The sequence below is a fragment of the Macaca thibetana genome, chromosome 10, assembly GCF_024542745.1.
Source record: "Macaca thibetana thibetana isolate TM-01 chromosome 10, ASM2454274v1, whole genome shotgun sequence".
In the NCBI taxonomy this organism is placed as follows: Eukaryota; Metazoa; Chordata; class Mammalia; order Primates; family Cercopithecidae; genus Macaca; species Macaca thibetana.
Genome location: NC_065587.1, coordinates 58,348,531 through 58,375,412, shown reverse-complemented (window position 1 = coordinate 58,375,412; position 26,882 = coordinate 58,348,531). Strand labels below are relative to the sequence as shown.

The window sequence follows — 26,882 nt, the reverse complement described above, 5'->3', positions numbered from 1 at the left end:
GTAAAATGCTGGATTTGGGAGAAAAATCTGCTCTGGGTTGACAAACCAAACAAATGGGGATGAAAAACTGAAACTGGGGCTGATCACACCAACCACTTCTTTTCCTCTTTTTGCTTTTTCATTCCTAGCAGATGTTACATATAAAAACTTACACAGGCTCCTTTTTCCTGTGATCTTTCACCTGGGAAACATGTTTCTCAAAGGATAATCTAAGACTCAGCCACACTCTAATTACCTGGGAGAATTCTGAACTGCAGATTCCTGGGTTCCACCCCAGACCTAATAAATCATTCTCTCTGGGGAATCCACTTTTCTAACAAGCTCTCCAGGTAGTTCCCTAGGCACAGCAAAGTCTGAGGACCAGAGATCCAGGTAGATAGACCTCCACTTGGGCCAGCACACTAATTTCTTGACTTGCAAGAAAGAATATGAACCATTCTGATATGTGTGGAAATTCCAAAGCTTATACGCTGCCCTCACCGACAACATGAACACCAAAACTCAAGACCTTAGCTTTTAAAAGCAACACTCAGGCTGGGTACCATGGCTCATGCCTGTAATCCCAGCACTTTAAAAGGCCAGGCAAGCGAATCACTTGAGGACAGGAGTTCGAGATCAGCCTGGCCAACACAGCAAACTCCCATCTCTACTAAAAATACAAAAAATAAGCTGGGTGTGGTGGTACACACCTGCAATCCCAGCTACTCGGGAGGCTGAAGCAGGAGAATCGCTTGAACCTGGGAGGCAGAGATTGCAGTGAGCCGAGATGGCGCCACTGCACTCCAGCCTGGGCGAGAGAGCGAGACTCCGTCCCCCCAAAACATGATATTCACAGGCATTTAGAAGCATTAGATGCAAAAACTGTTGTTGAGCACAGAATCCACTGCATAACAGTTCTTGCTATAATCTGAATTTGTCCCCCAAAATTCCTGTGTTGGAAACCTCATCTCCAATGCAGTGGTGTTGGGAGTTGGGGTCTAATAAGAGGAGATCAGGTCAGGTGGCTCTGGCCTCATGAATGGATGAATACTCTTATCACAGGAGTGGATTATCTCAACAGTAGCCCTCTCTCGTTCTCTTTAGAGTAACATTTCATCCTCTTTTGCTCCTCTGCCTTTGGCCACAGGATAAGGAGCAGCACACAGGTCCTCCCCAGATTCCAGCGCCATACTGTTGGACTTCCCAGTCTCCAGAATGGTGAGCCAAATAAATTTCTGCTCACTATACATTATCCAGTCTGTGTATTCTATTATAGGAACATAAAATGAACTGTAACAGTTCCCTAATATGAAATTTCTTTCTCAAATGGTAAAAACTTAGCTTCTCTGAGAAACTGTCACGTTGCTTTTCTAAGGCCGAAACATTATATTCAATGTAATGAACAATTTTGGGAACAATATATTCCCAAAGCCCTTACTAACATTTCATGACCCTACATGATCTGACCCCTGCCTCTCTGATCCCCTCCTCCAGCTATACTGGCCATGTACAGGTATGTATGCATAGGTATGTGTATATGTTTGTATATATACACACACACATGTACATCTGTGTATGTCTTCTTAGGCAAGTGGCTCCAATCCTCTGTGGAATAAGGCACTATAATTTTAAAAATAGTATAAGCATATAAACTATACCAAATGAAATTTTAATTTCAGAGTCAGGAAAATGACAGAGCCTAACTTGGCTTCCTGAAGGAGCTTTCTTTCTTGCTTAAGTTTTACACAATAAAGGAATGAACTAAACTCATACTCAAAAACACTTTAGAGAAGCCAGGTTTAGTAATATATATCTGTAATCCCAGCTATTTGGGAGACCTCATCTCTAAAAATAATAATAATAATAATAATTTGGAGGGAAGAGACACTAGTTTCAATTGAAACTTCTCCTATTTAAGAATTTTAGGCTTTTATCTCTCAAGCAATAAATGAATACTGATCACTATTAATATCATCCTTGAAAAGGAAAATTTGCTAGACTACCTATCACCTGTTTAGAACAGACATGTTCAATAATCTGTTGCCTCTCAAATGCAAACATAAACAGCAAAGGAAAAAGTTGAAGACATTTAGTCCTTGAAAGGATACCATGAAGTATGCAAACTGAAATTCTATAGAAGAGCAACCATTTCCTACAAATAAAAACAAATTTATCTGACACTGAAATCTCCCCACGTCCATTTCTGATCTTCCTTAGCAAAACATAAAGACACACAGCTGAGGGGAGAAAAGTCGGTTTTACAATCAGGTGAACGTGGAGTCAAATCCCAAGGATGGTGCTCACTAGTTTTGTGCCTTGGACAAGTTACTTAACTTTTTAAACTTTCATTCAATTATAAAATGGATATATTACCTACTGTTATATAACAATGGGAGTTATAAGATATAAGATACCTTATACAGGTATAAGTTATAAGATACCTTATACAGGTCTTATTTTCAAGGAGAAGAGCTCTAACCATTCATTCTTGGAATACATTTATATCTATACATATAGATATATATCTCTATATCTCTCTCTCTCTCTATATATATATATATATCTATATAGAGAGAGATATGTATCATATGTGAACCTGACAAACCTCTCTGGTGACCAGCCCCAGGAACATAAAAAGGCACAAGGCAAGTTGATCCTGACCTCAGACACTTAACTTTTGCTGAGGAAAACAAGTCATACATACCTGAAAACCATAATTAATGATGGGGAAAGTAGCCTGTTTTAGAGGCAAACATACAAGACTGGGAATCGGGCCTGAGTTTATAACACACATCTATGAATGACCTTAGACAAGTCACTTCTCTGTGGGTCTCCGTTTCCCTGGCTGCAGCCCTACAACAGGGCTGAACTAAGTAAGTATCTTTTAGCCTTCCCAGGTCTACGGTTATGATTTATAATGAAAAGTGAGGCTCCAAATGCTATGGAAGTTCAGAGGGGACACACGGGTACGCTGTTTTGGGGAAACTCTGATATATATATCTGTACTGATATACAGCTGAACTCTGATATATATCTGAACTTAGACTTGCACTCAGACCCGAAGAATGGAAAGGACTTGGGATACCGAGAGGATAAGAGCTGGGGAAATACCCAGGGCAATCCAAAGGAGAAGTGGGTCAAGGACCTTTAAGAGCTAATGAGATTAATTGAGTTGGTGAGGTACAGTGCCAGAGATGGAAAGGGAGGGAGACATCAGACCCCAGAGGGTCTGAATAACAGAGGAAGGAGTCTGGATTTTGTCCTGGAGGCAACAGGAGCAATCAGGGGGCAACAGGAACAATCAGAGGATTCTAAGCGGTTATAAATTGTTGAGGGAATCCCATTTCCCTGTCTCCATGTTTTCATGAGGAAAAGCATATTTTATTCCCAAGGACTTAAAAATACTGGAAATATATTTTCCACCCTTCTTCAAATTTATCTCACTTCCCAGACTGGGGAAATACTCCAATAGCAAGACTGGAAGAAGGAATGGAGCACACATGGCCCAGCACCGCCACCTCTGCTTTCGAGTGCCTGCAGTGCTGGCAGATAAACTTAACTGAGGGAGGAACAACAAGTCTGATGGTGGCCACAAGCTAACCAATGTTCTTCAATCCAATTTACCAATAACAGAGCTGATAAATGAATGCCCATTTCTATTGACTATTTATCAACTGATTTAGAATTGAAAAGGGAGAAAAGGCGATTTGATTTATCACCACCACCACCACCACTGTTGCCAACATAAATAAAGGGGCCAACAGCAGTGCTTCAGAAAGACTAGCCAGGTGGCAGCTGGCAAGATGGACTGAAGGAGGAAAAGGCCAGAAGCCCGTAAATCAGTTGTGGAGCTCCTACAGTAATCCAAGCATTAAGTGAATCATTTATAACCATCAAGTATTATCCAGGGTCTAATCGATATCTGCTTAAATCAAAACATGTACTTGAGCCAATCTGCAAGAGTAAATCAAAGAGAACAAAAAACTAAGGCTTAATTACTAACATATGCATATATATATGTATGTGTGTATATATATATGTATTTTTAAATCAATTAACATGCTTCATATCTAAAACTGCTTCTGCCTACCTGTAGGATCACTAATTAAAGGAACCAAAACAATTTTATAAAGATATAAAAGAGAAGCAATCAAAGGCTAACCAGTCCAGAACCCTGGAGTGCACAAAAGACTTCTATTATGTTACAGATCGATATAATATAGCTCCAAAAGAAAGAGAGAGAAAGCTCATGTAACTTGTCCACATTTTTAAAGAGATGATCATTTCTGTCAACCTTCTCTAACAGGATGTCTCTTGGACTTCTAAACCTGAAAAGGTTCTGCTGTCTTCTAAGTTAGCAGCCTTTGAAAACACTACCAAGCACTTCTCCAAGTCACTTATATTTCATACAGCCTAATTAGATCAAATCAAGTTGTGTTAGTATTGCTACATTTATATGAGAAAGCCTGTACATTTTCACTAGTCAGAATCCTGATTTTGCCTATACATTTGGCATCCAACACTTAGTTAAATGCCCCCTTATTCCCCCAAAATGGAATTTATGACAATGTTTGCATACTCATCACTTTGTTTCAGACCTCATAAAATGTAAACATGAATTCCTTAAAAAATGAAGAGTTGATAAAATTGTAAACATCAGAAACCAGTGGCTAAGTGGGCTCAGACACCTATGGCTTTCTAATGTCTTCTAGATACAAACCAAGACTCCTTATTAGGCCTATAAAACCCTCCTCTAATTACCCTAAATTCTCACACACAATCTTTATTCCTTATTATTCTCTGTAATAATAATAATAAAAAGTCGCCACACTAGCTCATGTCCGATCCTCCTTCCTTATATACGCTATTACCCCAAAGTACCACTTCAGCTCCTCCAAAGTAATCTGGAGATGGAGATGAAAATTATTTGCAGAGGACGAACAGTCACTCTGCTACTCCATCCACACACTGGAGATTAGAGTATGCTCACTAGGTTCACTAAGAAACAAGTCCTGTAGGGTTTTAGTTAGGCAGAATCCTGAGTTTTGTCTACCTCTCTCTTGACCTTCTGTAAGGTAGTTTACAGGCATTTTCTGTAATCTACATTCCTGGGATCCCACCCAAGTTTCTTTGGTAGAAGAACGATGAAATCCTCTGCCAGACAGAAGGGAGTGAATATTATGAGGCAAATTTTTAATTTGGATTAAGAAACCATCCATCTGGTCCCAACAAACTGTCCTTCTGAAAAAGAAGTGAACCATCTAGTAAACTCCAGGTTGCAACACACACCACTTAAAATGCATTCTTCAAATTACCTCCTTCATGCCTGACCAACACAGGTGTGATAGCCTCATTACTTTATGTTTTGTTAGTATCCACATCAGTCTCTGTGTTTTTTATGAGTGCTCTTGGTCTAGAATAACAGATACATAGATAAATGTAATTAACCTTCCTCTGTACTTAGATTTTAGACATGTAAATTCCTTAAGATAGGAGTCATATATTTGGTGTTTCCTCAAAATTCTAAATATAAACTTCTGCACAAGGAATTTAGAAACAAAATGAGAAATATATTTGTATATGATGACAGATATTGAGCTCCCTGCACAAGGAATGCATTTGCTATCTTGATAGGATCTATACAGTGATTCTGTACCTATGCACTCTGGTCTCACCGTAAGTCGTTACAGTCGGCTCTGGTCTCATTTACTCAGCATTTCCTAAGCACTTGTCAATGTGTCAGGCACTGTGCTAGACAATGAACTAGATAAATAGATCAGGAATGGTCCTGCACTCAGGGTTTGGAACCTAGGGGAAGCTAGTCAGTCCTCAACTATCTGGAACTCTGTGGATACTGATGGCTCTCTTAGGCTTCCTGCACGACTGATTCCCGTCACTGTGCATCCTCCTTACAGCAGCTCCTCTGCCACTCTACACCACTACTGTTCCAAAAATCACTGCCCTCTGTATCACACCTGGGATGTCACTTCCCTTACACCCTGTGCATGTTAACATTTTAATTCTTTTTTGTCCAAAAGGAATGGCAAGAAACTGCATGGCCAGTATTAATTAAGTTTATCTTTCTCTCATTAGGAGGTAAGAAAGGTGGTTCATTTTTGGCTGAAAGCTAATATGGACACAAAGAACACATAAACATGGGATATAGGGGGCACATCTACACATCCGGCAGGATACCAGCTAGCAACTAAAGAATGCTAAGTACTAAGACCAAAAAGAATGGTTGGGGTCTGAAGCGGGTGGGGAATTCTTGGGAGTAGCCTAAAAACACAAATGTCTTTTTTGAAATGCCGCGACTTCAGAAATGCAATGAGAAAACAGCAACCTTCAAGGACAGTCCCTTGCATTAGCACCAAGGGGTTATCCCTGCTCCCTATCCTATATAGGTGGGATATGAAGCTTAAGCCCACAGGAGTGCAGCAAGGTTGTGTCCAGGGGCTTGGGCCAATGCCAAAGGCAAATCATTCTGCACTGGCACAGGCAAATGCTCAGAGAAGGAAGAAAGGAAAGTACCTGGCCTTCCTGGACTTCGTCCTGGCTGCAGAGTCAGTGCAGCTCCTCTTCTCTTTGGCCTCCTTGGTGCCTGAGGCCTCCCGGGGCTTCCGCGCCTTCTTTACCCCATCTTTTTGCTTCGGCTCCTTGTGCTCCTTGGCCTTCTTCGGCTCCTTGGCCTTCCTGGGTTCCTTTGGCTCTTTCGGTTCGCGTTTCCTCTTTGGCTTGGGCTCTCTGTCCTTGCTTCCCTTTGCTGCACCCTCTTGGTCTCCTGGCTCCTTTTTCTTCCGTTTCTTCTTCACGCCAGTACCTCCTCCTCCACTGTCCTCCATCCCATTATGGGATGTCATTTTCCTAGGAAAAAGGGTAGCAGCTTCCTCTTCAGCAGTGTATAGGTCCTTCTGGGGCAGACAGTGACTAGCAACATCTTCAATTTTCTCTTCTTGATCAGTGCTGCAGTCAAATGGGGATGGAGATTTGTAGTCAAAATTGACAGAGGCATCAGACATTGGGGAGTGATTCAAAACTTTTAAATTTGACAACTGTAAAAGAAAGAGAAACAAGCATATTACCCTTCCAATGCATGCTTCCTACAAAGAGACTTACCCAGTTTGAATACATGGATTTGCTCAACAAATATTTACTGAGTTCCCACTCTCTGTTAGTTCCTATTGTGCTAGGCCTTCGAGACAGAGTGGCAAACAGGACATATACGGCCTTTAAACTTGGGGAGCTGTGCCAACGTGTTGTTAGCATACTAAATCAGGATCAAAGATACACCTTTGATTTTAACTAAAAATTGTGCTGTTCTGTATGATCATCTAATCTAGCCACCAGACTGAGCACCAAATAACCTTTGGCCACTTGCAGAAACCAAACTACCTGTATAGGAGGAAGTTTTATTGTGATGGATGCCATTAGAAAGGATGTGTCACAGGTGCTGAAGGCATCCCCAAAATGGAAGTTGCAAAGCTGTTTTTGAGCACCAACAAACAAAAGTACAGCCCCCCAAAGTGACCACTTTTTAAGAAAACATCCCTTTGGGTATAGAAGTTATATCTCATTCTTTCAGGTCTGGTGTTGCAAAAAAATACTTACAATTTCATAACAAAGCTAAGGTTGGTGATAATCGGTAACAATGTGGGTGTTAGTTTCAAGGAACAGCACCTCCCTTGGTCTGGAACAAAGAAATAACTTAAGGAGAGCCTGGGAGGGACAAGCAGGCTTTCTAGGAAGAGAGTTACAATCATCTTTGCATGATGGCTTAGAAATAGCACCATTTGTGAGGAATCTTTTCTCTTAACAAGAGGCCCAGCATGTGCTAAAGGGCACAGACAGTTGCCCAGGTGGCATGGTTTCCCTTTAGTATGCCGGTTATCCATTCTGTGCTCAGACTTCCTGGCCCAGCCTGGTAGTTACAGAGACCGTAACATTCAGCTGCGTATTTCCCCTTCTGTTTTTTCCAGTGTCTTTCCCTAGTCCAATGCTCCCAAACATAACACTGAGAATCCCAGGATAAAAAGATGAAAGAAAAGAAAGATTTGGGGTGGGGAGGGGAAGAGATCTTTATCATATCAATACAGTCCAGCCTCATAAGCCTAAATACAAAGGGAACTGGTCATTCCGGCAGGACTCACTACTCAAAAAAAAAAAAAAAAAAAAAAAAAAAAAAAAAGGAGAACAATTCAGTTTATGATCTCATTACTGATTTGAGTACTTGAGATGGCTTGGGAAAGGAGCTAAGTGGACAAAAGGAATTTAAAATCAAATGCAAAAAAAAAAATGGTTAAGATGGTAAATTTTCTATCATATGCTTTTTACTACAATTTTAAATACTGTTTTAATGGGATAAAAGGCAAGAAGAAATCTAGCAGTGAGGTGACAGGTATCCAGGTGAAGCTCAGCTCCTGTGAAGTGCAGAGCCGTCCTCGGGAGATTCCTGAATTCTGTGCCAAGGACAGCTGGCCCTCAAGGAACAAGTTTTTGCTGAGCATGCAAGGGTGTACAGACTGGAAAAGGACGAGTCACAGGTTTCTTAGGCTTTCAAAGATAACATAAAAGATCTACTCCCACCGAGGCAGCTCTCTGAAGGTCAGAGTGAGACTCTGTCTTTTCAGCTCATATCTCATGTCCAGGTCTCTTTTCTGAAGGACAGGGGTCCCCAAATAAGCTAGAAGTAGGTGGCAGTAAGGGGGTATTCAATCCTTAGGCAATAGCAAGAGTAGCAGCTAACGTTTATTGAAAACATGCCATATGGGTACACTAGAGCTTGTGCAAGGCATGTTTCATGACCTCTAAATCTTTATAACAATCCCACAGGGTCAATAAAAAGATGCCGGTTTTGTATACAGAGAAATGGAAGGTTAGTGATGTTAACTGGTGTGCCCAAGGCCAACGGCTACTGAGTGCGGGAGTTTAGATTTGAACTATCCATCTGGCCAAAGCTAACACTCATTTCATTGAGCATTGTATGACCTCCCAGGGAACTACAATGATTGCTAGGCCATGAGACCAGCATGACGAAACTTGGTTAGAAATGTTAAATGCAGCCAGGCATGGTGGTTCGCACCTGTAATACTAGCACTTCGTGAGGCTGAGGTGGGAGAACCGCTTGAGGTCAGGAGTTAGAGACCAGCCTGGGCAACAGAGCAAGACCCTATCTCCACAAAAAAAAAAAAAAAAAAAAATTAAAACATTTGCCAGCAGTGGTGGTGCACACCTGTAGTCCTAGCTACATATGAGGCTGAGGCAGGAGGATCACTTGAGCCCAGGAGTTTGAAGTTACAATGAGCTATGATTGTGCCACTGCACTCCAGCCTGGGCAATAGAGCAAGACTCTACCTTTTAAAAATAAAAATAAAAGTTAAATGTGATGGCATATGCAATCACTTTGGGAAAGGTCATGCAGTTGTTGATGAAAAAGCAGGTATTAGTAATAAAATATATAAAATTATGATTGAAAAGTCTACCAGAAATGTTTGTATTTTTAAAGCACCTTGTTGGGAGCTATGAAAATATATTTGCTGAAGATTAAAAAATATTAGACAAAAAATAATTTCTTTCATGTGTCTCAAGGTCAGTGGGGGGAAAGGCAAAGAGCCTAAATAAAAGCTTTGTTTCAGCTTCTACCAAGGGCATTAAATCACCACTTTGAAACTGGCCCTAAAACGAACAGGTTGGAGATGATGGGCCACAAGGTGCCAAAAATATTTTACAAATTATAACAACAATTTAAATAGAGACAAGAAGCTAGGAAAACAAGAATGAAATGGAGAGGGTCCACAGGTAACACATGCAACAATGCTAGCTCAAAAACTGCACTGTTAGTAAAAAACCTGTTTCTGTGATTCAAAATTATCAATCCACAATATTCCTGGAAAAGACACTTAAAGACATGAATCTAGATAAACCAGATCAGGTCAGTTGAAAAGGAGTTAGGAACTAATGAAAAAATTATGGCCCTGGGCAGTGGTTCCCAGAGGTCCACAGACAAACCTTTAACAATTATTCAAGAACTTGAAAGTCAAAACAGATTCTAATTAAGAAAATCATCCAGAAAAACGAGTATATCTGTTACATAATCTTCTTCATCAGTTATAACCATTTCCACACCTTTTCAACAGAAGGCCTTGAAATAATATGCTAAAACTCGGGCAGCAAAAACCAGTAAATTTCAGTACATCAGGTTTAAAAAAAATTAAACAAGCATATTTCACTGTATTTTTTTGTTTTGGGTCAGGAAACATAGATTTCTATCTGTAATGAATCCATACATGGGTACCTGACGATCATTGCCTGTAAGCTGCTTCCAAGCTAGTCCTGTTCTCTATCCAAGTTCCCAAGGAATAGAGAGAGACAGCTTTTCATTCTTATTCATATAAACAGTATTTACTGGCCATTTAAACGTTTCTTCACATGCTGGCATGGCAAACAGGTATATATAGAGATGGAAGGTTGAAAGGGAAGATACTCTCCAAGTTGTGATGACATTTCCCTCTCCCAAATTTAAGATGATTCTTTCTTTGAAAGAAAAATTAAATAAAGTGATAATATAATACTATTAGACTTCCCTCAATTTTTCCTAAAAATTATGCATATTTTATGTGAAATACAGTAATTAAGGAATTTAAATATTTTTTGTTTAAAACTTTAATACACTTATCAAAATAAATAACTTTTGCACTTTAAAGAACATTATCAAGAATGTACAATCAGCCCTTTAAATCCATGGGTTCTGCATCTATGGAGTCAACCAACTGAGGATTGAAAATATTTGAAAACAAACAATTAAAAATGACAATACAACAATAAAAATACATATTAAAAACAATATACTACAACAACTATTTATGTAGCATTTGTGTTATGTTAGGTATTATAAGTAACCTAGAGATGATTTAAAGTGTAGGAGAAGATGTGTATGGGTTATATACAAATACTACACCATTTTAAATAAGGGACTTGAGCATCCTCAGATTTTGGTATTCACGGAAGGCATTAGAACAATCCCCCATGGACGCTGAGGAACAACTGTATAAAGAAAATCCCCAGAATGGGTGAAAGTATTTGCAAATCATTTATTGGATAAGGGTCTAGTGTCTAGAATATATAAAGAATTCTTACAATTCAATAATAAAAAAGAACCAAATTCAAGGCCACAATGAGATACTATTTTATACCCACCTAAGATGGCTATAATAAAAAAGACAGACAACAATAATTTTGGCAAGGATACAGAGAAACTGAAACCTTCATACATTGTTGGTGGGAATAAAAAATGGTGAAGCCACTTAACAGTGTGACAGTCCTTCAAAAAGTTACACAGTTAGCAAATGATCTGGCAATTCCATCAAAGACAGACACACAAACACACACACACACACACACACACAGAGACAGAATTGAAAACAGGTGTTTAAACAAAAACTTATACACAAATGTTCATAGCAGCACTATTCACAATAGCCAAAATGTGGAAGAAACCCAGTCCATCAACAGATGAACGGGCAAACAAAATGTGGTATGTCCATACAATGGCATATTATTCAGCCATAAAAAGGAGTGAAGTGGGGCTGGGCACAGTGGCCCACACCTACAACCCCAGCGCTTTGGGAGGCCAAGATGGGCAGATCACACGAGGTCAGGAGTTCAAGACCAGCCCGGCCATACATGGTGAAACCCCATCTCTACTAAAAACACAAAAATTAGCCAGGTGGGGTGGCATGCACCTGTAATCCCAGCTACTTGGGAGGCTGAGGCAGGAGAATCGCTTGAGCTTGGGAGGCGGAGGCTGCAGTGAGCTGAGATCATGCCACTGCATTCTAGCCTAGGCGACAAAGTGACTCTGTCTCCAAAAAAAAAAAAGAGTGAAGAGTGAAGTACTGAAACATGCTATACCACGGATAGACCTTGAAAACATGCCAAATGAAATAAGCCAGACACAAAAGGCCACATATTGTATAATACAATTTATATGAAATACTCAGAAAAAAACAAACTCAAAGAGACAAATTGGGGGTTACGAAAACATTCTGAAATTAAATAGTGGTGATGTTTACACAATCTTGTCAATATTCTAAAAACCACGAAATTGCACATTTTAAAAGGGTGGATTTTATAGTATGTAAATTACATTTTCAATTTGAAAAATCCAATACAAGGACATACCGAAATTGGTGCGCTCATATATTGCTGGCAAGAGTATCAACTATTAAAAGCCTTTTTTTTTTCTTCGCAGGACAGAGAAGCAACATGCAGTGAATTCTTGCAATTTTATGTTGCCTCAACATCCATTTTGGATGTACACTGGACTTTCTCATACCAGAAGTGGAGCTTGATCACCCTTGATACAGTTTCCACCCTTGACACTGTCTTCTCCCAGTTCCTTAAGGTGGTCAATCCCGATATCTGCCTTTTACAACTGCCTCCTGGTGACCACCCACCTATGGGACAGCCAGAGAGCCTACCTATGTGTCTTGTCCCACTGACTCCCATACCCTGCATGGACTGCCCAGATACGCTGCAGTGACTCCACTGAATTCTAACTGCTTGCTCTAAACCCAGCAATTAGAACTCCCTGCAGGAAACCTGCTAGGGTAATGGGTAATGGCCTGGACCCCAATGAAGGCTTTGATCCATTGGTTCATCTTTCTATATCTTGCTCCCCACACACTGACTGAACATGCGAGCCCTGGACAGCTCTTCACTTCTCATTGGGCCTGTGACGTGTGCTGCTCTCTTCTCTCTAGGATCTGCAAGTAATAAAACTGCCTCTGTTATTTCATATGTTTTGTTATGCTGTCTTCTCTGTATCTCACCTGACTGACACACATTAACCTAACTCTCCTCCTGGTCAGGGCTCTCCTAGAGAGTGGTTATCTTGGTGGGAATAAACTGGACAAAGGACACAGGTTGGACAAGAGCCACAAGGAGTCTACCAGTATAAATAAGTCTTCTGTGAGAGGGACACCTGGTCACTGGTCACTTGCATTAGGCTGCCTCCAGGATAGAGAAGTAGCTGGTGAAAGGCACACTGTAAACACACATGACCACCTCCCTGGGGCCCCATCAGGGCAGGGCTAGAAATTATAGCCACTGTCCAGGGAGTAACCTTAAGACCAAATTAGAGAAAAATACAACACAACAATATAAAATTTTAATTGTGGATATCCTTTTAAACGGGGCAACTTCTCTTCTAGGGCATAAATAAAGGAAACACGTAAGTACTCCAAAGGATTATGTATAAGAATATCTGATACACAATTGTGTTTAATAGAGAAAAAAGCTATAAATAACCTGCTTGCCAATCTTTAGAAAAATATTTAAATTAATAGTACACCCACCATCTGGAATAATACTATGCAGCCATTATTATACAGAGGTTTAAAAGACATGAAACATGTCTACATTTGGGAAGCAAAAAAAGAAAACCTATGGTCTAATCACATTTTGTTTTTAAAAACAAAAAGCTAGCTATATGAACGCCAGCTTTTTAAAACAATTTTTTAAAGTCTGCAAGGGCACAGACCAAATGTTAACCATCATTATGTGTGGGTGATACGACTATGGGCAGCTTTCACTTCTTTTTTGTTCTTTGTTTTTACCTGTCTCCCATTAGTAGAATGTAAGCTTCAAGAGGCAGTGATTCTGTGGTAGTATCTAGAAAAGTACCTGGCTTATGGTATAATTCAATCCTGTGGTTACTGAATGAAACAGTTATCTACAATTTGGAAAAGAGAAAAAGGAAGTCTATAGAATTGTACATGTAAACAGAAATGGCAATAAATATCTGTGCATAGAACAAATAATAGAAGAAAAACAAAACGTTAATAGTAATCATTTGAGGCTATGCAAATTTGGTTGTTTAATTTTTAACAGACATCTACAATTTCAATAATGAGAATGTATTACTTTCATGGTATTTTTAACAGAAAAACTTTCACATACATGTAATAGAAAATTTTTACAGACTTCTATAACAAATGAGAAAAACTGTTTTACCAGACAATTCATGTTTCTCCCAATCATAAGGATTCAAGAATCAAAGGCAGAATGAGAGGTGCCAGCACTGAGAGATTACATTTGACTGAGGTGCAGGACAAAGTGCGCACTTTGCACCTAGGCTGGAAAGGCCACCACACCCCCTTCATCCAGCTGTACTTCCTTGCACCTCAAACCCAAGTAGTGAGCAAGGCCTGGCCAACTCCTGCTGCTGGCTGGCTTTGGAGTCTTCTATCTTTCCCAGCAGGGAGAAGATGGTGTTCTGTGTCAGAAATTAGCTGAACATAAAAATGAGTAGAAAAAAATCATAAAAATTTGCAACCTTCTATCTCTTTTTAAAGTTCAAATAATAAAAATGAGCATTCAAAGTAAGAGGTAATTGTTCCTATTAATAAATCAGTTCATGGACAACATTTCAGGTAGCTAAAGTTATTTCCTAATTAAAATTAGGATTGTCTTATTTTTTCACCATCACTTTCTTCAGAAAGTTTTTTTTTTAAACAGGTATTTGACTACGGAACATACTAAATGCAGAAAAAAACAAAAACAAAAACAAAACCCACATGTCCTCGGCTTTTATTTTGCTGCAATTGTACTGGAACTTACCCATTCGGCAAAGACATCTGTATGGAATTAGCAAGACTGACCAGAGTGGGGGCAGGAAAAACGTCTGTCCAATTGTTTGTGCATTTGTATATCTCCTTCTCTCTCTGTTTCTTTTTCTGCATTTAGTATACAGACAGTCCCTGACTCATAATGGTTTCACTTACGAATTTTCAACTTGATGACAGGTTTGTCAGGACATCTAACTTCATTGTGAAGTCAGGAACATTTCTATTTCAATGTATCTCTACTGAGGAGACCTGTGCTTTAGGTGACAAAGCAGGTACTTTGATCCTGATGTTCTTCACACAGTCACAGCTGGTTAGAACCAGGAGGAAGAGAGTTCAGTTGCAGGTATTTAAGGATAATTCAGGTGGAGAAATCCAGTAGGTTCTTGGATAATTTTCCAAGAAAAATTTCTACAAGAATGAATTAGATTGCCCAGCAAGAATAAAGGGAGAAGGAAAACAGGACCAAAACCTGACACATGCTAATGTTTCAGGATCACCAGAGGAAGAAAAACCTACAGAGTGAGAAGAAACAGTGAGATAAGCAAAGTGGCCAGGAAAAAAATGTAAGACTGAAAGCATGGTATCCCAGAAGCCTGAAGAAGACAGCATTTCAAGACAGAATCATCACAGGTGTCAAACACTACTGAGAGGCAGGTAAGTGAAGCACTAAAGAGTGGTCAAAGGATTTGGTAATGTCATTTTTTCAAAACCTTTCCACCCCCAAATACTTGACTCATTTTTAGTCCCCACCTCTACTTCCACATTTTTGCAATTAAAATGGAGAGATGGGGATAGGAGATACTTTTCTCTTACGATGTTTCAAGAGTCTTAGAAATTTGAAATCTCTAAATCTGCAGTCAACCTAATTCTTGTTAACTCTAGGCAGTAACAAAAACTGCGGGCTAGTAAATGACTAAATGTGGATGCTGAGAGGGAAGAATTAGGAGGAGAGAGGGAAAATAATAATTAATAAGTGCCTGTGTTGTTTTTGGAAACTACTTTTATTTCCAACTATGGTTGGGTAGACCAAAACCTCACAGTAACTCAATTTCCTAATCTGCCTAAGTGGAATGATGTTTGCTCCACCAACCAAGGCCAGGAGATACGTCTTTCAGAATTATTTGCTGATATATTCTAGGACAAGTAGATGCTGAACAGAAACTAGCGGTGTGAATAAGACTATTTTCCTACCTCTTCATTCCTGGCCCACATGTAGTTTTACTGTAGCTTTAGGCTACCGGAGGCCCAAGGCCCAAAACTTAGGCCAATTCTGCTCCTATCACTGCCACATAATAAACCAGCACCCGGGCCTAGAGTTTGAAAGACTGTATTCATGGATAAGGAATTGTTCTTTTATATATCTAAACCTTGTAGTCACAATGACTTTGAGCACCCAGAATTGTTCTGATATTTTAAATATAAAATGGATGCCAAGGCCAGGTGCGATGGCTCATGCCTGTAACCCCTGCACTTTGGGAGGCTGAGGCTGGCGGATCACAAGGTCAGGAGATTGAGACCATCCTGGCCAACATGGTGAAACCCCATTTCTACTAAAAATTTAAAAAACTAGCTGGGTGTGGTGATGTGTGCCTGTAATCCCAGCTACTTGGGAGGCTGAGACAGGAGAATCGCTTGAATTTGGGAGGCGGAGATTGCAGTGAGCCAAGATCATGCCACTGCACTCCAGCCTGGCGACACAGACCATCTCAAAAAAAAAAAAAAAAAAAAAAAAAAAAAAGGATGTCAATAATAATAATAGTTAATTTTACTAAGAATTGGGTATTAGGAAGATACTAAGCTTATTGAGTGTATCACCAAAACAACCTTAAGATAGAGGCATATTATAACTCCATTTTAGAGTAGAAGCCTAGAAAGACTAAATAACTCACCTTGGTCCCATGGCTAGTAAGTGGTAAAGCTAAGATTTGGGATTTGACTCCTATTTCAAGGGCCACTGCTCTAAATCACTTCACATTGTCTCGTGTACTGGATACAACAAACTTAGAAATAAGAATCAGCAAGAACCTCTAACCAACCTCTATTTCGTTTCCATCACCCATTCCCCAACACAGCTGTATCTCCTCAACCTTTCCCCAGACAACTTTCAATTCACTAACTTTCCTCTTCTATCCATTTCTTCATAAATCCACTTGTTCTCCAGATCAGATGAAAAACACATCAAGAATAAACAATTTATTAAATGGACGTATATTAAATAAATGTAGTAGGACATATATTAAATAAATAAGACTTTTCAACTTTAACCAGAAGGGTCCCAAGATGAGGGTCATTTTAAACAGGGACTTGGCAGCTACCAAAGATCTACCACCAACATCGTAAGAATGTAGTTAGCAGTAGACATATTTCTTTTATCCTTACAAAATGAGAACGTTTTATTCTCAGTATCTAAATATTACATAGTTCCTGGACAGTAAGTTCATGATAAAGTTACAAACCATATCAAAATGAAAAAGACGCTCCTATTGCACTTCTGTTTTTTTCATAATACTTCAACCCTTTGGGACAGTTTTCCCAAGGATGAATCAAAGTTATGCAGAGCGGCCAGGCACGGTGGCTCATTCCTGTAATCCTAGCACTTTGGGAGGCCGAGACGGGTGGACTGCCTGAGCTGAGAAGTTTGAGACCAGCCTGGGCAAAATAGGGAAACCTCATCTATACTAAAATACAAAAAAATCAGCCAGGCGTGGTGGCGGGTGCCTGTAATCCCAGCTACTCAGAAGGCTGAGGCACGAGAATTGCTTGAATCCAGGAGGTAGAGGTTGCAGTGAGCTGAGATTGTACTACTACTCTACAGCCTGGGCAACAAAACAAAACTCTGTCTAAAAAAAAAACAAAGTTAGGCAGAGGAAGACAACTCTTCACAGTCACATCAATACTCATGTGCGAGCTAAAAATGTCACAGATCCAAATCCTTCATCATCACTTTGAAGCTGCGCCAAAAACTTGGTCACCAGAGGTTCCCAGACTCCTCTGGTCAAGACAGGAGGCGAGGCAATTCCATTAGCTGTTTTTAAGTAGCCTTTTTTATGGTAGTGTTTTCTACATGTAAACTTACAAGACTTACAGCTTCTTTATGCATAGGATTTTAAAATTAGCAGCTTATTTCCATTAAAATTTTGTGTCTGTCTCATAAATGCTAGTGACATATTTGATAACATTAGTAACATGAATTAAATGAACCACAGTGCAATTTAAATGTTAATATAATTAATCCTACTATATATTTTAATGTTAATATTTTATACTAAAATTAAAATATTAGCATTTTAATACTAAAATATTACATAGTAATATGATTACTACATAATCATATGTACTACGTTACATAATCATGATACTATATCATAGTAATCATATTACTGTGTATGTAGAGTAATATTATTATATCATAGTAATATAGAATTACTATGTAATATTTTAGTTAAAACTGTGTCAACTTATATACAATTTACTTTGGTCTTATAAATACCATAAATAAATGTACTGGCAAACTCTATGATTCTAGTCAGGATGGGCCTCTGAGGTTGAGTTCAAACTCCCATCTCATTCTTTCTAAAATACAAAGAATTAGGAGAGAGAGAAAATAATAACTAATAAGTTCTGGAGACAGGGAGCTTTACTGCTTACAAGGCATATGGCACAGCTGTGCAGCTCAACTTCTCCGGATGTCCTTCTTTTTTTTTTTTTTTTTTTTTTTTTTTTTTTGAGACGGAGTCTCGCTCTGTCCCCCAGGCTGGAGTGCAGTGGCGCGATATTGGCTCACTGCAAGCTCCATCTCCCAGGTTCACGCCATTCTCCTGCCTCAGCCTCCTGAGTAGCTGGGACTACAGGTGCCCGCCACCGCGCCCGGCTAATTTTTTGTGTGTGTTTTTAGTAGAGACAGGGTTTCACCATGGTCTCGATCTCCTGACCTTGTGATCTGCCCGCCTCGGCCTCCCAAAATGCTGGGATTATACACAGTATATCTGAAGAAAACTCTTCCCATCTTTATCCGCGCCCGGCCCGGATGTCCTTGTTTGTATGAAGCTAAAGCCTATCCTCCTCTAACTGTCCCCACATGTCCCATTCTCTTCCACAGGTCCAGCAATAGACACATTTAACCTCTTTTCCACATGATGCCCTTAAGTCTTCACTTCTTCAGGTTACACAGTCCTAGCTTCATCCACAGTTCACATTATATAAGTCAGTGTTATTTTGCCATCCCAGTGACTTATTCTGGCCTTGAGTGTATGTCTCAGAACATAAAGTGAGTAAGAATAACGAAAAAAAAAAATCTATTAAGATATGTTCAAAGAGGGGAAAGCATTTAATGCTCAGACTCCTTTTCCTTTTTGGAGGAGGGAGGAGAAAGGAGGTGGATAGGTACCTTTTAAGTCCTTTTGAAACATGATTCTAGGGTGAGGCTGTTTAGTCATCTAGGCTAGTATTAGCCCAGACGATCTTCAGACCCTCTGCAGATGAGGCTAAAAAGTCTTAAAAGTAAATTATTCACTCAACCATATTACCAACTTTGCTATTCTTCCTCTTTCACTATTCTGAATTATGGATCATGATTTAGTGATCCATACTACTAGTAAACTTGAGTCCTCATCTCTCCCTAGAGGACTTCTGGGACCAAATCTTTTGGGAACTATTCTTTGTCCTAGTTCACCCTCGGTCACCACCCAAAACTTAGCACCACACTCCACACCTTTCCTTTCTCCCTTCCCACCATGTCTTTCAACTTCCCAAATCCACCCTCTTCCCTTCTAAGCTTTCCTCCTGAGGCCCCTGAAGCAAAAAACCTGAAACCCAGCTCCCCACAGAAGACATTGCCTCTTTTTAGAACTCTCTCAATTTCTTTGGTGGGGCTGACCTTCCCTCGGCCCCCATACTCTCCAATTCCAGGGCATGATCTTCCACCACACGGTAAAACTCTGGCGCTTCCGAGGCATATTTCATTCCCTGGTTATATTAATAGTTTGTAATCAGGCTAGAAATTTCTTGAGAAATTGTTTTAGTTACTACTGGACCTGACCCCAAGTAGAACGCAAATATTTCTGAATTAATATTAATGAATTAATGCTGAAAAACTCAACAAATATTTGTTGAGTGAATAAATTATACCCATATTCACTCCAGGGAAGAAAATAAGGTCTAATAATCTGAAAGTCTTTGAGATTCTCACAGTATATCTGAAGAAAACTCTTCCCATCTTTATGTTTTCTAGAGGACCTAATAATGAAAGGCTCTGCTTACCCAACTCTTGGCATGGGGTCAGGAAGCAAGATTCTCCTGTAGTTACTCAGGTCTGGGTTACCTCCTGGGCACAGCTCCAAGCTGTCATCCTACTTATAATATTATGTATTTCTATTGCATTCACTGTTTATTAACTGTCTTCTACACTGCATATGTGGTCCCAAAGCCCTCTTACCCCTTAAGATTACACCTGCCTACAGACCATATTATACATTACATAGTATTTATCACTTATGTTTTTTCCCAGTGCCAAGCAAGGAGCTGAGATGAATAAAAATCAATATTCCTGTATCACAGTTTTGTTGTTGCTAACATTAGGATGTGCCCTCTCGCAAAGAAGTATTTACAACTATATTATACATCAATAGTGCCACATAGGTTTTCAATGATTAGAGTTCACATTTTATTTTTATAATTTTTTTTGCCTAATAATGCTTAGTCATCTTAAGAATTAAACATATTTCTTAGAAGCAGTTTAGTTCTCTATAATGTAGATAAAAGTCTATAGCTCTCCTGAGTGATTCACTTTCAAACGTTTTATTAAAGTCTGTTTCTCACAACGCTGCTTTAGGCAAAACAAATTCAATCTCTAAACCCTTTGTTCTGGGCACATTACACCTATTATGCCTTTTCCGGTTAATAAGAAGCACTATTGTTTATTACTGAGTTTTGATTTAATTTGTAAAAATCTACCATTTCAATTTACCTTGATAAGATTTTGAACAAAGAAATGAGGAATATCAAGATCAGAGTGTATTTATATGCTATTTTTCTCCAAGGAAGAGGAAAGTGAATTAATAGGAATGAGGGTTTTTAAAAGGTAGATATTTCATTTGCTGCTACTTCTAACACCTCAGAATCATGGTAAGAGAAAAGACAAAGTTTGATGGCTACTTTTGTTAAACTGAAAGATTTCCTTGCCACTGACAAACTGAATACCAAGTACTTGACAAATTACCCCACTTAATCCTAGTCTTATGATGTGAGGCATGTTATGATTACTCCCATTTAAGTGACAGAAAAACAAGGCTGGCTTTTGTCTTCCAGCTCAAAGGAGGCTAAGGTGCAACTTTCTTTGGTCGTCCTGAATCGGATTCATCTGACACCAGCTGCCTCCACCATGCTTCTGAAGTTTGACCCCAATGAGATCAGAGTCTGTACGTGAGGTGCACCAGGGGGGAAGTCAGTGCCATGTCTGCACCGGCTCCCAAGATCAGCCCCCTGGGTCTGTCTCCCAGAAAGGCTGGTGATGACATTGCCAAGGCAACTGGTGACTGGAAGGGTCTAAGGATTACAGTGAAACTGACCATTCAGAACAGACAGGCCCAGTTTGAGGTGGTACCTTCTTCTTCTGCCCTGATCATCAAAACCCTCAAGGAACCACCAAGAGACAGAAAGAAACAGAAAAACATTAAATATAGTGGAAATATCACTTTTAATGAGATTGTTAACACTGCTCGACAGATGCAGCACCAATCTTTAGCCAGAGAACTCTCTGGAACTATTAAAGAGCTCCTGGGGACTGCCTAGTCTGTGGTCTGCAATGTTGATGGCCACCCCCTCATGACATCATGGATGACATCAACAGTGGTGTGGTGGAATGCCCAACTAGTTAAGAAGCACAAAGGAAAAATTTCCATAAAGGATCATTTGACAAGACTGAACTTATCCAAAGTTATACAACTAAATCGTAGGGTCAGAGTTTCAATCCTGTTCTATGGAAATCAAAGCTGAAGTTCACTCCAGAACATGAGCCTCTTCTCTGTTAGGCACTGAATTCTCCATCCTGGAGTTTATATATTGCTTTAATTTGAACACAATTTTCTATTTTCATTCTCTGCAATTTCTTGCAGTTCAGTTACCAGTATGGCCTACCATCAGTATTTATAAGAGGAGCAGGATCAAGTCTTTCTGAAAGTTGCTCACTTCTTTAACCTGCTTCTCTATCCTATCTAATATTAATTTTTAAATGAAAAATCCTGTTCTGTTCATCATCAACATTACCATGAGGTCTAAAACAAAAACCCATCCAACTGAAGCTACATAACAGCTGGCTAATATACCAAAAGTCTTAACACGAACCAGTAAAATCTCACAGAAAGGAACCAGAATTCATTTTGGTGTAATCACTATAGAATGTTTTGATTTAAATAAATGCTTATCTTAAAGGATGCCTAAAAATAAATAAATGTGAAGACTGCTTTAAGAAATATAAACCTGCTCACATATCACAATGACAATAGTTTTGAGGGTTTGGGGTTCTCTTCAGTAATGTGTTCTTTGAGACGGAGTCTTGCTCTTGTCCAGGCTGGAGTCCGATGGCGCAATCTCGGCTCACTGCAACCTCCACCTCCCAGGCTCAAGTGATTCTCCTGCCTCAGCCTCCTGAGTAGCTGGGATTACAGTCACTCGCCACCATGCCCAGCTAATTTTTTTGTATTTTTAGTAGAGACAGGGTTTCGCCGTGTTGGCCAGGCTGGTCTCAAACTCCTGACCTCAGGTGATCGGCCTACCTTGGCCTCCAAAAGTGCTGGCATTACAGGTGTGAGCCACTGCATCCAGCCAGTAATGTGTTCTTTTTAACAGCAGCATAATATTCCACTAGGTGGGTGAGCTATGATTTAAACAGTCCCCTTTTTGATGGATGTGTACGTTCTTTTCCATTTTTGCTATCATACATGAAACAGCAATTTAAGCCTTTATACACACAGTTTTGCACACCTGAGTATATCCACAGGATAAGTTCCTGGTAGATGGAACTGCATTCCATGTAGCGTTTGCCTATCAGTTGACAACTCTCTGAGCTAGGACAGATATAAATCCAGTAAGTAGACAGTATTTAGTCACTGCTCTTCTTGTTATCTGGCAGCAGATGAGTTAACTAATTCCCCAAACCAACCTATCCATTGAGGACAGACCAGGGGGTTGTCTTTGTAACCATAACCCTGAGCCATAACCCTACGTCACCCTATTATTAGACTAGGGTTCCCTAGAAGCAAACTGGAAAAGTAAGAGAGGCTAGTCTCACCCAACCTCTTTGTCACAGAGTCCCAGTGAAAAGCAGGGATTTAGATACCCCACTTCCCAGGTTGTCATTCAATTCTGTAAAAGAAAAACCAGCCTATCACAAATAGCCCATTTCCAAGAGACAGAGACAGGTCTCCCATCTGACCTCCCTGAGTGAGGTCTCAGAGTTCCTTTGAATATATTACACTCAAGGCACAGCAGTACCAACCAAGGAAAGAGATCCTGGCAAGATAAATCACACTCTCCATCCCACACCCCCTTCAAAAAACCAAATGCCAAAGAGTTGATGCTCCTGTTCTTCTAATTATTTCACTATTTTTCTCTCTAGGAGGAACCCATCCACTGATCATTACTTACAAAATCATAAGTAAGGATTTTGTAAGTAAGAATGCTTTTAGTTTAACCAAAAATCCAGATGGATAGAAGGATAAATATATAAACTATAAAGAATTGGTCACATCTCTCTTTCAGAAAAGACTCAGAAAGCTATTCAAAGGGAGGAAATGTTTCTCTTCTACTTGGCTAATTTGAATAATATTCTGATATACAGTTTTCATTACATTTACTCCTACGTGAAGATGAACTGAGCATCAAGAAAAATCCGCATTATTAAGTCATTCAGAACAGAGCTCTCAGTTACTATAATACAGGCAACAGGGAAAGTACCAAAGATTAAGGGATGAGCCAACGCTGCCAGTGTCTCCCCTTGTTGAAAAAGCACCAAGATACCCCAGATGCATTCACTTAAAAGAAATGTGATCTCTTACCTGCTTCTCTTTCTTCTGTATTTTCATTTTCATCTGTTGAAGGAAGGTATTTATTTCTGTAAAACATTTTTAAAAAGGCAAAGATTATGACAAAATCCAAAATAAAACATTTTCAACATCTCCAGATTAACTATAACACACAAGGAAAACAAACAGGGGATTACTTCTGCAGAACATTTATGTCCAACAACCCCCAGAGCCCTAAGTGTAGACCTAATTAGATCTAACTCTATTAGACCCTAATTTATTGCACCCAATAAAATGAAGTCAAAAGGATATTGTCTTTGTAGATTAAATCAGTTATAAAAGATGCTGGCATGTATGAAAGTTAGCGGTAACTAATAAAGGAACAAAAACAATAACATGCCTTCATTGAGGGGTATTAGGAGATGGGGAGGAAATAAGGTAAGCCCTCATCCCTTTTGGAAGAAAACAATCAATGATGTCTATAATTGATAAATCAAGAAATAGAAATATAGACAATAAAAAAGAGCTAAGAGTTCAATGCAATTCTCTCTAAGGAGACAGGATTTGGTATATTATTTGACGTTTTAAACCATGTGTATTTATTACTTGAAAAAATAATTTCATTGCAATACTTCATACGATTTTTTTTAAAGGACTGATTTTATTCTACCCAGGACTTAAGCCCCCATCCCCACTGCAACCATAATGTCCTTGATGACACTGCACTTCTCATAAATGACTTGTGAACACCATAAAAGCCCAGTAATTGTCTTTAGAGGTACAAAGGCATGTTGGGGCATCTCAGGGAAAAGAACAAACCCTAGTCTAGGAAACTCGGAATTTGGGGCTGCCAGCATCACTAACTAGTACTACTGCTTCAGATCTGAAGCTCTTAACCTTCCTCATATACAAACAATACAAGGATCATAGTATATCAGGCTTCTGGTTCTAGCCGGGATATAAACACTGCTTCCTATTTTTTGTTGACTTTGATTTCCTGGTCATCCCACACAGCTACAAAACACCACTCACTCAGAAAACCAAATTACCCTTAAGTTTCCTAATTATTTCTCATATCCAAATGAATGGGATATGTAGGCATTAAGTATTAATACAGCTTTAAGATTAAAGTGAGATAAGTATTTGAGGTGGTAGATATGTTAGTTTGACTTAATTATTCCACATTGTATTCAAAAATGACATCACTCTGTACCCCATAAATATATACAACCATAGTTCGTCAATTTGCAATTTAAAAAAGATTAAAGTGGGTTCCAATTCTAAGTGAGTTCATGGCATGCTGGATGCACACAGAAAAATGAAAGACATGACTCCAATCATCCTTGGGACTGCAATTACGGTTTATCATTTTAATGTCTGTCAATTTAGATTTTTTTTCTCTAAGAGTTAGAGGCATTTTCTATTAAAAAGAACCACAAAATGCCATGGAATCTGTCCTAGAGAGACATGTCTACCAAGGTACTGCTGTTTGCAAAGAGTGCAGCGGCCAAGGAGGTAAGTAGCTCGAACGCAGGCATGGTCGGGTGCTAAGGGGAAGGGGACGAGGGCAGAGACTAACTGGCTAAATCAGGGAAAGGCAAGTCCATTTAGTAAATGGTGCTTCTAAGAATCAATGCAAGGGTTAGTGTTCAATAGGACAATTATTTACCTGAAGAAGCCATAAATTCCAGATAAATGGTAAGTGCTCTGAACCAAGGCAGTTAAAATTAAAAAAAAAAAAAAATTATCTCCTAAGCTTCATTACAGTGGAGTCAGTTCTAGGTAAATGATGTTACTACAAGTTTATCTCCTTTATCTCTATTCTTTAAATTATCAGATCCCAGAAAACTGACATTCTCAACCATCACAAACTGCCACAAAGTCAAAAATAAAGAAGTTTGGGGGAAAATTCCAGCTAATAAAAAAGGCTATTATCAATAAGACATATGTGTAGAAAGTAAAAAGTTTCGTCTTCAAAGTTCCCCTTCTTGTTAAAGAATAAATCATAAGTGTTAGAAATAAAAGTTTCTTTTAAAGACTAACTTTCTTCAAAGCCTCTTTGCTTTGGGCTAATAACTCTTTGTTAGGCCCTATCCTAAGTAACTGTTGGACATGCTCATAGGCACGTTCTAGCTCACAGCCTATGCCCATTCCTTATTTGGAAATGTTACTGCTTCCTTAAACCTTTCGTAAACAACCTCCTCTCCTTCTTTGTTCTTCCCTGCACTTACCTATTTAGGAAAGTTTTAGGCTATTAGCAAATCGGGTGTCAGTTTAAGAGTGTGAGGTCCAGCTCCAGCCAATGGATGCAGGACACAGCTGTAAGGATGATCCAAATGCACAAGGGATAAATATATCTGCTTTCCTTTGTTCAGGTGTGCTCTGGCCATTGTTTCATCTGCAACTGAGTACCCTTTCTGCAGAGACTAAAGATCGCCTTGCTGAGAGATCTTCTGTCTATGTGCTAACTTTTCTTCGTGGCACCGATTATTTCTAACCATTTTGGTATGTCTAACAATATGTCTCAAATAAAATTCTGCCCAACAAAATGAAATCATTAAAAATTACAGAAAGGTCAGGTACAATGGCTCACACCTGTAATCTCAGCACTTTGGGAGGCCAAGGCAGGTGGATCACTTGAACCCAGGAGTTTGTGACCAGCCTGGGCAACATGGCAAAAACTTGTCACCACAGAAAATACAAAAATTAGCCGGGTGTGGTGGCTTCCACCTGTGGTCCCAGCTACTTGGGAGGCTGAGGTAGGAGGATCATCCGAGTCTGGAAGGTCCAATCTGCAGTGAGATCACACTACTGTACTCCAGCCTAGGTGACAGAGTGAGGCCCTGTCTCAAAAAACAAACAACACAAAACACTACAGGAAAACTCTACCAATGTTAATAAAAAATTACCTTTGTAGCGTATAAAGAACTGATACAAGTACGATGCAGCAGGGACATCAGAAAGCACAATTTCTGATTCACTACCACAAACAAGCACTGCAATAAAAATAAGCAGCGTGCATAACACTGCCAGGAATGTGGGAAAACAGGTCCTACTTATCATTGCTAATGGCACTTTTAACTGTTTCAAGCTTTCTGAAGAGCACTCAGGCAATATGCCACTAGATCTATGAACGTTTTCAATCCTTTTATAGGCCAGTTCCACTTTAAGGAATATCTCCCAAGGCCACGAGCAGGTAGGAAATGAACCTGACCCCAAGGGGAAGGTCAGAGATGAGGTGAGTGAACTGTGAAAATAT

The 26,882-nt window shown here is 39.5% G+C and overlaps 1 protein-coding gene across 4 annotated transcripts in view; it reads right to left on the bottom strand.

Annotated features, from left to right (window-relative positions):
• Positions 1–26,882, bottom strand: part of CHD6 (chromodomain helicase DNA binding protein 6) — an 853,354-nt gene that overhangs the window by 124,316 nt on the left and 702,156 nt on the right. For 2 of the 4 annotated variants that reach the window (XM_050806430.1, XM_050806433.1), the window contains 2 exons: positions 23,657–23,712; positions 6,511–7,031 (listed from right to left, as the gene is read on the bottom strand). In XM_050806430.1, the coding sequence (XP_050662387.1) occupies positions 6,511–7,031; positions 23,657–23,689 (554 nt within the window). In that variant the 5' untranslated portion in view covers positions 23,690–23,712. Of the gene's footprint in view, positions 1–6,510; positions 7,032–9,058; positions 10,248–10,270; positions 10,602–23,656; positions 23,713–26,882 lie in introns of those variants that run through there. The other 2 variants (XM_050806431.1, XM_050806432.1) reach the window with 2 other exon arrangements.